General features: G+C 35.8%; 1 protein-coding gene across 2 annotated transcripts in view; it reads right to left on the bottom strand.

Moving 5' to 3' along the window:
• The window catches only part of LOC109338390, a 75,237-nt gene that overhangs the window by 52,423 nt on the left and 8,535 nt on the right, over positions 1 to 14,279 (bottom strand). The window contains exons 8-16 of one of the 2 annotated variants that reach the window (XM_019575616.1): positions 9,823 to 9,940; positions 8,993 to 9,094; positions 8,633 to 8,833; positions 6,963 to 7,120; positions 6,520 to 6,678; positions 5,924 to 6,016; positions 2,033 to 2,384; positions 1,668 to 1,781; positions 611 to 706 (exon numbers count right to left, since the gene is read on the bottom strand). In XM_019575616.1, coding sequence (XP_019431161.1) covers positions 611 to 706; positions 1,668 to 1,781; positions 2,033 to 2,384; positions 5,924 to 6,016; positions 6,520 to 6,678; positions 6,963 to 7,120; positions 8,633 to 8,833; positions 8,993 to 9,094; positions 9,823 to 9,940 — 1,393 coding nt within the window. Of the gene's footprint in view, positions 1 to 610; positions 707 to 1,667; positions 1,782 to 2,032; positions 2,385 to 2,526; positions 2,620 to 3,122; positions 3,282 to 3,565; positions 3,724 to 5,235; positions 5,461 to 5,923; positions 6,017 to 6,519; positions 6,679 to 6,962; positions 7,121 to 8,632; positions 8,834 to 8,992; positions 9,095 to 9,822; positions 9,941 to 14,279 lie in introns of those variants that run through there. The other variant, XM_019575614.1, reaches the window with a different exon arrangement.

The following is a 14,279-nucleotide window of genomic DNA, read 5'->3' as shown; positions in this document are numbered from 1 at the left end:
GAGATGACTTCCAACACAGATCCAAGAAGAACAATGTAGATCGAAGCTTTAACAAAATCGTACATCGATAAGAACAAAAGAAAAACAGATACAACAATGAAAACCGGAGTTCTAAAGAGGAGGTTGGAAGGATGATAAAACAAAAGCAAAAATAACAAAACTTTAAAGTGGGATGACTAAAACAACTTGGAAAGAAGGAGACAACCGAAAAACCAATCAACATAAAGATAACAAGCCTAAGCTTCCCTCAAGGCGGATATCATGGCTCTGATATCATGTTGAAATTATAGGGTTTTATGTATAGGGGGGAAAAGAAATACTCAAAATAGTAAAACTTTTATTCATAATACTACGAATAATATGAGATGCAAGGGACATAACATTAAGCCATGTTAATATTAATATTAGACAACCAATTAAATAGGAAACAAATCATAAAAAATAAGGAAAGGTTATCTACTCCTAAGAGATCATATAAGATATTTTAAGCTAGAATATAATCTTAATGACATGGCATATCCTCCCAATATTCAAACATCCTCCAGGTATTGTCCAAGAAATAATCTAAGATATTGTGAGGTATATCATGTATTCTAACAGATATAGTTACCTGCAAGGCAGTAGCTGTCTCCAATGTAACAGTAGGACTGACTGCCTTACTTCGCTTCACAAACTCTAAGACATGATCAATACTTTCCTTCAAAACCTGCAAGAAAAGAGTAAGAAAGGTGACAGAAAACAAGAACCTTAACACAAGATTGATTTCTCTCCTAGCCTTTAAGCTGAAAAACTCTATCTTTTCAAGAACTCAGTTTTTAAAACATTTTTAAGCAATCAATTTCTCTATTTTTTGTCTGCTCAGTTTCCAGTCTTTAAAAGGATGAAAGCTTGAGAAGCCCTCTGCAAGTGTAAATGCCTTGTGTTAAGGGATATAGTGCATTTAGCAAGAATGCAACGCCAAACTTTTCAAACAAATATAGTTTTCATTGCAACTATTATAGGAAAAAGGTTTTTTCTGGTTTTGTTTTGGGTCTTTGATAACAGTTATCTTAAGGGGGTGAGGTAGTCTCGTTATTGGACCCACATATTTTGATTAAAAAAAGAAATTAAGTTGGAGAGGAGAAAAGTACAAGAAATGGAAGATAAGTAATACATTTCAGGGAAAGATTGGAAGAAGTTTTAATTTAACTGCCCATTTCCTCTAACCAAGATGTCGAATATCACTGTATCAGAAAAAAATTAGAAAGAATTTGTAGTTCTGTTAAATGAATATAGCTCATGGGTGTTGTGGTCAAATGTAATTCCTACTGTTGCTCAACCTTATAAGTTCAGATAAGGGGAAGAATGCAGTCATTTGGCACTAACTGAATTAAAGGTCCATTTTAGCGCAATGCCATTTGAATCAAAGGCTGAGCTATCTATAAATGTATTTTTTTCAATTTTGTAAACATACAAGGTTGAACGAGGATGGGAATGGCATTTTACCGCAAAGCATTCATGAGCTAATAGTTCAGTTAATGAATCCATCAAGCCTGACATCATTATAGATTGAGTTCTAGCACTTAATTGTGTAGATTCTCATAATAGCAGGAAGGTCACCATATTAAATGCAAAATACAATCTCAGTTAACATTCTTCTCTCCCTCACCCAGAGAATGAGAAATCACCGTAACATGGCAGGGAGCAATTGTAGCAGACAATCTCCAGTCTATATTCTCCCCAATTGGTAAGTGCACAAAACTAGCCACTAATGCATTCACCTTCTTCTCACTATAGACACTCTGCACATCAAGTTCCCAAGAAATATGAACTAGCAAACTATAAAATCTAAAGCAATAGTAAGACATCATCAATTATATTTAGCATTTTAGCATATGACAAACGATATGGCAATTTAAAGAACTGTTTAAAAAAGGATGGGACATTAGTAGAGTTGGAAACAAATGACTCCAGTTTGTAAGTTAAACAAGAAAAAAGAGAGTGTGCAAGGGAAATAGAAATAGATGCAAAAGAGAACTCAATTAATTCAAACCTGGGCAAGTGAACCTTCAGGAGAAGATAAACCATAAAATTTTAGTAACACATCACAGTAAACACTGCGATGCTTAAACTTAGTTGACACTTGAAGTTGCTCAAATCGAATACAGGCAATTTCCATCTGGTTCACACTGATAATCCTGGCAGCAGCCTGGCCAATAGATACAGTTACCAGAAACTGAACCATACTCTGCATATCTTTTGCAGAGCGTACAATCAACTCCTCTTCAGGCTGGTAGCTTAATAACTTATTGACCGCTTGCCATTCCTCTTTAGTCAATTTTTCTTCTTTAAGATGTATCCCCTCAGAAGCATCATCAAAAGAAGCCTCTTCTGTGTCAGCACCCCTACATAAAAATGCAAGTATGGTGAATCTTAACGCGTACAGTCAAAATCTAATGTGAAACATACTTCTGCAAGACCATAAAATATAGATGAAATTTAATCGCCGCGAGAAGAACATGTAGAAAGAATGAAGTAATCACATACCAACCAAATGAAAACCAGCTCTTCTTCTTGATCCTCCTTTCTTCAGCTGCTACCTTTGATTTCATAGATTCAACCTTAGCATGAGCTAGTAGCCTAAATGGTACCACAAAAATATGATAAGACATCCTCCTACCACAGCCAAGTAGATCAACAAAAAGAAATAAAACCAACAAAAAAAATCAGAAAAAAATCAACTAATATGAATTAGTCTTCCAACTTCATGGAAGAGCTGCCAATGACAAGCTCACATAGATAACCGCATATTAAACACGTTAGCAACATTTACTATCTTCATTCTTTCCCTCAAACTCCAAAAATCCTTCCTCCTCCCAATGATCTTCTTTAATTGCAACCCACTCCCAAAAATAACCAACATAAAAGGAAGCTAGAATTCCATAGAAGAAGGAGCCTAGTGCACCGGACCGCCCTTATATACAAGTATTTATTTTATGAACATAGTTACAAATTTTTAACAAGAGTTACAAAATTCTCCTAAAGAAGAAGTGTTTAACTTAATATTTATTTTTTATAGAAAAGGATATTCATTAAGAAAGAGAATCACATAGACAGGAGGATACAATGAGCATGGGACAGACCTCCAAAGAAGAATCACTTTTGAATCAAGGTCCTTTTCTACTTCTCTGATTTCTGTGAGGTTAACATGTGCAGAATGTTGAAGAGAAGCCACATACAAGTGAATGTATCGCCGCCGACGCTGACAAAGATGCCGAATTTGGTCCCATGACAAACGGTAACTGATTTAATACAGAAAGCATAAAGTCAGCCTCAACTGCATGAATGAAAAATAATAGCACAGAATCCACATTATTCAGCACCTTCTGCACTATGATATAAATTAAGGGTTATCTTAACCTCAACCCTAAAAGCTGAAGATAAAGAGTAAGAATATGGTAAATGTGCATTGGGAAGTTAAGTACGCTAGTTCTCGAAGCAAATGAATTTGCATTTTTCCAATACAAATGTCCACTGGGAAGTTATATTTAAAGGGTACTGGATTTATTTCGACAAAATAAGTTACCACATCTTCTGCTTCTGCAACGTCGCTTGTGCAGCATACTGCCACCATAAATAAGGAGCCTTTGAAATAGGAACTACTGGTCGCAAATGAGAAACTTCCATATATATCTTGTACCTTGAAACAACTTCCAGGAGTTTAATCCAATCATGATATTGAGCCTGTAGATCAGGGAAGAAAAATTAAACACAACATTTTCAAGGAAAGGCAGATAACGGGCAAGTGGTATGAAGTAAAATTGTTAGTGTGTACTGAACGATATTGGGTTGGGCTCATACTAATTGTGCTACAGTTACACTCGACTTAAGTCATAATTAGAAATACATATAAAAGGAATCTATCAAACATAAATTAAGAAATCTCTTCCCCCTTTTCATATATCTTCATATTCTTTGTACCAAAAATATATCTTCATATTCTTTTACACTAATAAAATTTAGTCCTAGTATCAAAATGCAAAAAAAACTATATTTAAGCAAAAAAATTGAAAGAAGCACTAATCAGAATATATCAAAACATACTAAAATAACCAAAAGCAAAGAAAGAAAGAAAGAAAGGAACTAAAAATATTGTTCACAAAGTCATTTGCTCATAGAAAAAGGAACCCCTTTAAAATGAATATTTCGCACAAACCAACAAAGAAGCTAAAATTCTGTTATTCCATAGAAGCTGAAAGGTTCTATCTTGAACAATCCCCATGTTAAGCTTTAGCTAGCAGCCTAGAGACCCAACATTGGATGGGGAGCACAGATTCAGGTACGACACTCAAGATATATCATTTCATAGAAGATAAAAGATTATGATATCGTTACAGTGGGATACAACATGCATATATATAAGGAAAATTATATATATCAACTTATAAAAGATCGAAAAGCTAAGACAACCACCATAACAAACAATCAATACATCGAAAAACAAAGACAGCCACCATAACGAACAATCAATAAATACAAAAAAGTACTAGTTAAGCCATATCTTTATTTAGTGGAGAAGGGGAGAACATAATTTGTATTATCCAGCACAAATGAGAATGTTGTATTAATGAGTGGGCACATTAGACAACAAGATAGGATTAAAAAAGAACGGATTATGGAGAAAGTTAGAGTCGCTCCTATTTTATAAAAGATGATAGAATTGTGCATTAGGTGGTTTGGACATGTGTGGAGAAGACCGTTAGAAACCCTAGTAAGGAGAATAGATCAAATGGAGGTTTAGTCCAATTTCTACAAGAGGAAAGCCAGGAAAAACCATAGGTGAAACGATTAGAAAATATTTAAAGATCAATGTTTTATCAATGAATGTGATTTAAGATAGAGTATTATGGTGTCGTTCAATCGACGCAGCTAACCCGACCTAATGGGACTAAGATTCGATTGTTCTTGTATTAGTCATCACAAACACAATAGGACTAGCATTTATCATATTCTTCTGATATCCCACCTCTGTATTGGCACAAAATTAAAGGATAAAAAATTATATGAAGCAGGTTAATAGTATCCAATGGAGTATGAGAAGTATCGGGTACGGTATCCAATATTGGAGAGTATCCGCTATGGGTGAGGCAAATATTTGGAAGTATCCAAGCTTCTATATTTTTCTTAATTAGATTCTTCTCTAGCACCAAGATCAGGGAGCGATTCTATAAATAAATCAAATAATTAAAAAGATACCTCAGTTAGAGTAAGAGAGACATCTGCAAGGACAAGGGACACTTTCTCAAATGGAATTTCTGGATTTATTCTTTCTTGGTCTCCGAGTCTATGATACTGTAGCACTGCATTGATAGGATAAACCAAGTAGGTACGGTTCATAGCCCACTTAGAGACCAACTTATGATCATCAGTGGGTTCATTTATTCCCTCTTCAAATATCTAGTACAGAACGAAAATGAAAAATAGATTAAACGAAGAGCTAAAGTCACATACCAATAAAAGTTAAGTTAACAGTAAGTCAGTTTTACATGCATACATACAATACAGGCAATTTCCATCTGGTTCACACTGATAATCCTGGCAGCAGCCTGGCCAATAGATACAGTTACCAGAAACTGAACCATACTCTGCATATCTTTTGCAGAGCGTACAATCAACTCCTCTTCAGGCTGGTAGCTTAATAACTTATTGACCGCTTGCCATTCCTCTTTAGTCAATTTTTCTTCTTTAAGATGTATCCCCTCAGAAGCATCATCAAAAGAAGCCTCTTCTGTGTCAGCACCCCTACATAAAAATGCAAGTATGGTGAATCTTAACGCGTACAGTCAAAATCTAATGTGAAACATACTTCTGCAAGACCATAAAATATAGATGAAATTTAATCGCCGCGAGAAGAACATGTAGAAAGAATGAAGTAATCACATACCAACCAAATGAAAACCAGCTCTTCTTCTTGATCCTCCTTTCTTCAGCTGCTACCTTTGATTTCATAGATTCAACCTTAGCATGAGCTAGTAGCCTAAATGGTACCACAAAAATATGATAAGACATCCTCCTACCACAGCCAAGTAGATCAACAAAAAGAAATAAAACCAACAAAAAAAATCAGAAAAAAATCAACTAATATGAATTAGTCTTCCAACTTCATGGAAGAGCTGCCAATGACAAGCTCACATAGATAACCGCATATTAAACACGTTAGCAACATTTACTATCTTCATTCTTTCCCTCAAACTCCAAAAATCCTTCCTCCTCCCAATGATCTTCTTTAATTGCAACCCACTCCCAAAAATAACCAACATAAAAGGAAGCTAGAATTCCATAGAAGAAGGAGCCTAGTGCACCGGACCGCCCTTATATACAAGTATTTATTTTATGAACATAGTTACAAATTTTTAACAAGAGTTACAAAATTCTCCTAAAGAAGAAGTGTTTAACTTAATATTTATTTTTTATAGAAAAGGATATTCATTAAGAAAGAGAATCACATAGACAGGAGGATACAATGAGCATGGGACAGACCTCCAAAGAAGAATCACTTTTGAATCAAGGTCCTTTTCTACTTCTCTGATTTCTGTGAGGTTAACATGTGCAGAATGTTGAAGAGAAGCCACATACAAGTGAATGTATCGCCGCCGACGCTGACAAAGATGCCGAATTTGGTCCCATGACAAACGGTAACTGATTTAATACAGAAAGCATAAAGTCAGCCTCAACTGCATGAATGAAAAATAATAGCACAGAATCCACATTATTCAGCACCTTCTGCACTATGATATAAATTAAGGGTTATCTTAACCTCAACCCTAAAAGCTGAAGATAAAGAGTAAGAATATGGTAAATGTGCATTGGGAAGTTAAGTACGCTAGTTCTCGAAGCAAATGAATTTGCATTTTTCCAATACAAATGTCCACTGGGAAGTTATATTTAAAGGGTACTGGATTTATTTCGACAAAATAAGTTACCACATCTTCTGCTTCTGCAACGTCGCTTGTGCAGCATACTGCCACCATAAATAAGGAGCCTTTGAAATAGGAACTACTGGTCGCAAATGAGAAACTTCCATATATATCTTGTACCTTGAAACAACTTCCAGGAGTTTAATCCAATCATGATATTGAGCCTGTAGATCAGGGAAGAAAAATTAAACACAACATTTTCAAGGAAAGGCAGATAACGGGCAAGTGGTATGAAGTAAAATTGTTAGTGTGTACTGAACGATATTGGGTTGGGCTCATACTAATTGTGCTACAGTTACACTCGACTTAAGTCATAATTAGAAATACATATAAAAGGAATCTATCAAACATAAATTAAGAAATCTCTTCCCCCTTTTCATATATCTTCATATTCTTTGTACCAAAAATATATCTTCATATTCTTTTACACTAATAAAATTTAGTCCTAGTATCAAAATGCAAAAAAAACTATATTTAAGCAAAAAAATTGAAAGAAGCACTAATCAGAATATATCAAAACATACTAAAATAACCAAAAGCAAAGAAAGAAAGAAAGAAAGGAACTAAAAATATTGTTCACAAAGTCATTTGCTCATAGAAAAAGGAACCCCTTTAAAATGAATATTTCGCACAAACCAACAAAGAAGCTAAAATTCTGTTATTCCATAGAAGCTGAAAGGTTCTATCTTGAACAATCCCCATGTTAAGCTTTAGCTAGCAGCCTAGAGACCCAACATTGGATGGGGAGCACAGATTCAGGTACGACACTCAAGATATATCATTTCATAGAAGATAAAAGATTATGATATCGTTACAGTGGGATACAACATGCATATATATAAGGAAAATTATATATATCAACTTATAAAAGATCGAAAAGCTAAGACAACCACCATAACAAACAATCAATACATCGAAAAACAAAGACAGCCACCATAACGAACAATCAATAAATACAAAAAAGTACTAGTTAAGCCATATCTTTATTTAGTGGAGAAGGGGAGAACATAATTTGTATTATCCAGCACAAATGAGAATGTTGTATTAATGAGTGGGCACATTAGACAACAAGATAGGATTAAAAAAGAACGGATTATGGAGAAAGTTAGAGTCGCTCCTATTTTATAAAAGATGATAGAATTGTGCATTAGGTGGTTTGGACATGTGTGGAGAAGACCGTTAGAAACCCTAGTAAGGAGAATAGATCAAATGGAGGTTTAGTCCAATTTCTACAAGAGGAAAGCCAGGAAAAACCATAGGTGAAACGATTAGAAAATATTTAAAGATCAATGTTTTATCAATGAATGTGATTTAAGATAGAGTATTATGGTGTCGTTCAATCGACGCAGCTAACCCGACCTAATGGGACTAAGATTCGATTGTTCTTGTATTAGTCATCACAAACACAATAGGACTAGCATTTATCATATTCTTCTGATATCCCACCTCTGTATTGGCACAAAATTAAAGGATAAAAAATTATATGAAGCAGGTTAATAGTATCCAATGGAGTATGAGAAGTATCGGGTACGGTATCCAATATTGGAGAGTATCCGCTATGGGTGAGGCAAATATTTGGAAGTATCCAAGCTTCTATATTTTTCTTAATTAGATTCTTCTCTAGCACCAAGATCAGGGAGCGATTCTATAAATAAATCAAATAATTAAAAAGATACCTCAGTTAGAGTAAGAGAGACATCTGCAAGGACAAGGGACACTTTCTCAAATGGAATTTCTGGATTTATTCTTTCTTGGTCTCCGAGTCTATGATACTGTAGCACTGCATTGATAGGATAAACCAAGTAGGTACGGTTCATAGCCCACTTAGAGACCAACTTATGATCATCAGTGGGTTCATTTATTCCCTCTTCAAATATCTAGTACAGAACGAAAATGAAAAATAGATTAAACGAAGAGCTAAAGTCACATACCAATAAAAGTTAAGTTAACAGTAAGTCAGTTTTACATGCATACATACATATTTGTGTGTGTATCTAAAAAAAAGAACACAAACAGGAAACCAAATTAGAATATACCTCAATCCATTCATTTGGATTAATATCCTCCCATCTCTTATGAATCTCCCAAGGAAGCCTGTCAGAATCATGATAAAAAGCTAGCCTCTCAAGATGCACTGACTGTGTAATGAGAACAAGATATTTGTCAGACCCAAAAAATAAGTTTCATTAACTGTAAACAATGCACAAACCATCTTAAACCATGTGGTACAACTTTGTTGAATTTAAAATGGGGTACGCAAACACCAAACTATATCAAAGAGGCTTGATTAACATGTTAAGAAACAAATAATCCCAAATGCTGAAACTGCCAAAAAAGGCATTATTCCTATCTCTAAGATCACTCTGCTTAACTCAGTGCATAGTGATTAGCCCACATGGGTAAAAAAGGCCAATGGAAAACTTGTTATTGAAATCACATTCTCAAAAACCACTACAACTCAGCCAGAAATTGACCCTGGAGATTAAAGCAGCCGAATTCTAACCTAACCCATTTATGCATCATGTAACCATACAGAACCATCAAATCTTGATGCACTCCACTACTCACAGCACTCCAAGCTATTAGATAATAGAGCAAAAGATGGCCCAAATATTTGGGAAATATAAAGACTGTCTGCCTTGGTATCATTATAAAGCATACTTGTTCCACTAAATTCTAAAATATTATAAAACAATTATATGCAACTAACCAAAAACAAGAGTGTGAGAACTACAACATACAAGCCACACAGTAAGAGATATATTCTATCTAAAAACAACCTTAGTGTGTCTCAATTTGGTTGCTATTTCAGGAAAAAACCTTCATTCCAGAGTTCATAAAATTGTCTTAGCAAGTAACTTCTCACCTTTCTCAATCTATCCAAAGCACCACTGGTATCAAAAGTTTCATTCCCTTGCTCATCCATTGTAACAGCAGCAAGCTTGGCCAAAGTCACACCTGAAGAAAACGGATGGCCCGGATTACTGCAAACAAAATTTGTTTTCACAAGGCATAAGCAGATGGAAATCAAGCTAAAGGAAAATCACATAAATATAGAAACATAATTGAATTAAATGCCAGTATGCATGCATTTTTTGATAGAAAAAGAATTGATCAAGGGAAAGGATTACAAAATATGGGGATAAGATATCCTCCACCAGAGAGATTTACAAAATACAAGCTCCTACATAACAAAGAACAAAGGAGCCCGATCTCTAAGCATTTCCTCCTAATAATAAAAAAAGGAACGCTTAAAACACCTTTAAAGAAACCATGGGATGAACACCAAAAGAAGCCAACAAATATTGTGACCCTATCTCAAATGTTTTCTACAATGGACGAAGCTCCCATGGATAGTCTGGCATTCCTTTCCAACCATGTGCACCAAAACATAGCAAACAAAGCGCACTGCCAGTGAATTTTAGCATTTTTATTAAAGCTAAAAGCTCATGAATTAGTAAGAATTAAGAAACTGAAGCATATGCTTAGGGAAGACCCAGATCTCTCCAAATATGCCGAAAAGCTTATTCCAGAGAATGTTCACAGAATAATGATGTGAAAGAAGATGACTCTTGTGTTTCCGAATGAGAACAGCACATCGCACACATAGTAGAGGACAAAGCAATAAGAGATCTTTGATTTGACCTCAAGGACATTGTAACATGTCATTAGGGTTAATCCTGTTAAGAATAGCAATCCAAACAAAGGATTCGAACTTTGTGGGAGCTTTGGATTTTCATGATTTTATCGAAAAGGAATCTCTCTATTACGAGATTAATGACGAACTGACAATATGATTTGCAAGAACTGACTATTAGAGTAATTAGCCTATTATTAATTCAGTTTAAACTTCATGTAAAAAGCTGTGTAGTCAATATATCTTTCGATTCAGTTAGTGTAGTTAGTTGCTGTTAGTGGCAGTTACAACTGTCAAAGTAACTGCCTCAGCAACTTAGCTTTTCTATAAATAGAAGCTTAATCTCTTCCATTCATTGTAATCAGAAAAACAGAAAGTCTTCTCAAATAAGAAATTTGATTCTCTCTTCTTTCTCTTCCTTTATCTTCTATTCTTTACATGGTATCAAGAGCTTTTTATGGCTAACGCTACTACTGATCCTTCTTCCATGGATTCTCCACCAAATCTCTCTTCTGCTGCATCAGTTCAAGCTCTTTCTCCTACTATCTCTCTTCCTCTTCCAATCACAAAACTCACAGAGAAAAATTACTTGACTTGGAGCCAGTTTATGCTAGTTGTTCTCAAAGCAAATCGCGTACTTAGGTTTGTTCTAAATCCCGAATTTCCACCACAATTCCTTCATGAATCAGATCATGTTGAACATCATGTTAATCCTGCGTTCTTGAGCTGGGAGGAACAAGACCAGAATGTATTTTCGTGGCTCCTGAATTCTATCTCAGATTCAATAAGACCTCGTGTGGTAGGATGCACCTCTTCTTTTCAACTCAGGCAGGAATTGCACTCCTTTTGTAATGCTCACACTAAAGCACGAAGTCGTCAACTTAGGGCACAACTTCGCAGTGTTTCACAAGGTTCCAATTGCATCTCTGATTATTTTTCAAAAATCAAGACGTTAACTGATTCTCTTGCTTCAATTGGAGCACCAATTGCCTTGGAGGAACATGTTGATTTTGTTCTAGATGGTCTCAATGAAGAATTTCATCCTCTCATTACCACTATTGAAGGACAGACGCATCCTCCTTCTATCAATGAGTTAGAACAATTTCTTCTCACCTTTGGATCAAGGTTAGTGAAAAATAAACACAACTGTGTCTGATGCGTTTTCTGCTAATATTGCTACTACTGAGTCTTCTCCTACTCAATCCCCTGCTTCTGTGACCAACATTGCTCCTCTTCTTCATCCACCTTATCGTACACGTTTCCCCTCAGTGCCTCCATTTCGTGGTTCATCTAATCAAACTTACGGTGGATCTCGTGGAGGGGGACGTTTTGGCAAAAGAGGTCGTGGTAATAGGTCATCAGGTAGAATTTCAGTATACTTCTGTAAGTATTGCAATAGACATGGTCATGATGTGACCTGGTGTTATTTTACTCCATATGATACTTCCTACACAATGCCTTCTGCTTATGACCATAACTACAATGCTCAACAGTTTTCAGACTCTTATGCTTCCTTTGGTCATCCTCCAGTGCTACAGAACCCTACTTATGGAGTCCCTCCTCATTATACAAGACCAAGAACCTCTCTCTACTCCTATAATCAACCAAGACCTTCCTACAATCCACACTCCTCAAATCACTATTTGTCAAATCCTAAAGGCAATGGTAGACCTGATGCTCATCAGCCACCTTATGCAATGAATGTGACCAACACTGTTCAAGACTCCAACAAAACATCCATGTGGAATCCAGATTCAAGTGCCACAAATCATCTAACTGCTAATTCATCCTTGCTAGCTGATCCTACAGAGCAGCTTGCCTCTAATCACATCTATATGGGTAATGGTCATAAAGCTCCTATTACTTGCAGTGGCAATGCTTATTTTAAGTCACCTTTTGATTCTAATCTCTATGTCATTGTATAATCTGCTTCTTGTTCCTACTATTACAAAAAATCTTCTTAGTGTGTCTCAATTTGCTAAGGACAATCTTTGCTTCTTTGAATTCCATTCTAACCATTGTCTTGTTAAATCTCAGGCTACTAAACAGGTTCTCCTTCAAGGCTCTCTCACTGCAGAGGGACTCTATGCCTTTTCAAGTCTTGTTAAACCTTCTTCAATTCACTGTAATTTCAGTTCTGCATCACCTTTATATGCAAATAATTTAGCTTACCTAGTTCTAAGTCTTTGTCTCCTTACAAACTCTAACACTATAGACTAGGACATGCCCATGAGGCTGCTGTAAAGAATGTATTGCAACAATGTAACATTTTACATTCTAATAAAACATCTCTTGATTTCTGTGTTGCTTGTTGTTGTGCTAAGGCTCATAAATTACACTCCCAAACTCTACTACTGTGTATGCCAAGCCTTTTGATCTTTTATACTTAGATTTATGGGGTCCTGCTCCTATCCACTCAGAAACAGGGTTTAGATATTACCTATCCATAGTTGATGCTCACACCAGACACACTTGGATTTATCTACTAAAGAAAAAGTCAGACACCCTTTTCATCTTCCAACACTTTCATAAGTATGTTCATACACAATTTCAGTCAGGAATTAAAGCCATCCAAAGTGATTGGGGGGGTGAGTTTAGACCATTTAGTCAATATCTAACCTCACTAGGAATTATTCACAGAGTTTCATGCCCTCATAGTCATCATCAACAAGGGACTGTTGAGAGAAAACATAGGCATATAGTGGAAACTGGTTTAGCCTTGCTCACTCATGCTTCATTACCTATGTCATATTGGGAATATGCCTTTACAGCAACTGTTTTTCTCATCAACAGATTACCTTCCCCATCCCTAAACCAATCTTCACCTCACTATCTTCTGTTTGGTGTGCAACCTGACTATTCTTACCTTAAAGTGTTTGGGTGTGCTTGCTTTCCTTTGTTAAGACCTTATAACAACAACAAGCTACAGATAAGATCATCTAAATGTATTTTTCTGGGCTACTCTACTCATCACAAAGGATACAAATGTCTTTCTCATGATGGCAGATTATATATTTCTAAAGATGTTCTATTCAATGAGTTCGCTTTTCCCTTTGCATCTAAAGAGTCTAAAGAGACTGTCATGTCTCACTCAGAGTCTATGTCTTCTCCTATACCTCATCCTCCTCAAATAACCCACTTTTATCCCCACACTGCTCCTATTACAACAGATTTAGGTGCTACCTTTTCCATTCCCACATCCTCCTCTAATCCTATTCTTCACCAACAACAATAAACACACACTGAGTCCTCTGCTTCTTTATGTCCCTCTTCTTCACCAACACCTCTCTCTTCACCTAATAATCAGCCAGTAACAATAAACTATGAGTCCTCAACAACACATCCTGAGTCACCAACAACAACAAACACTGAGTCTACTTCAATTCTTCCTCTTCCTCTTGTTTCTCAATCTATTCACCCTATGCAAACCCGTTCCAAGTCTGGAATTGATAAGTCTTTTGTTCCTAGAGTTCTTAGGGCCCTGCTTGTTCAAATTGAGCCAACTTCTGTTAAAACTGCTCTTAGTGATCCTCTTTGGGTTCAAGCTATGCAAGAAGAATACAATGCACTAATGAAGTTAGGTACTTGGTCTATTGTGGATTTGTCTAAAGACAAACAAGCTATTGGTTGTAAATGGGTGTTTAGGATTAAGGAAAATCCTGATGGGACAGTAAATAGGTATAAAG

Source organism: Lupinus angustifolius, unplaced genomic scaffold (genome assembly GCF_001865875.1).
Source record: "Lupinus angustifolius cultivar Tanjil unplaced genomic scaffold, LupAngTanjil_v1.0 Scaffold_24_3, whole genome shotgun sequence".
Taxonomy (NCBI): domain Eukaryota; kingdom Viridiplantae; phylum Streptophyta; class Magnoliopsida; order Fabales; family Fabaceae; genus Lupinus; species Lupinus angustifolius.
Note: the sequence above shows the minus strand (reverse complement) of the source record. Positions and strands in the feature narration are given on the sequence as shown.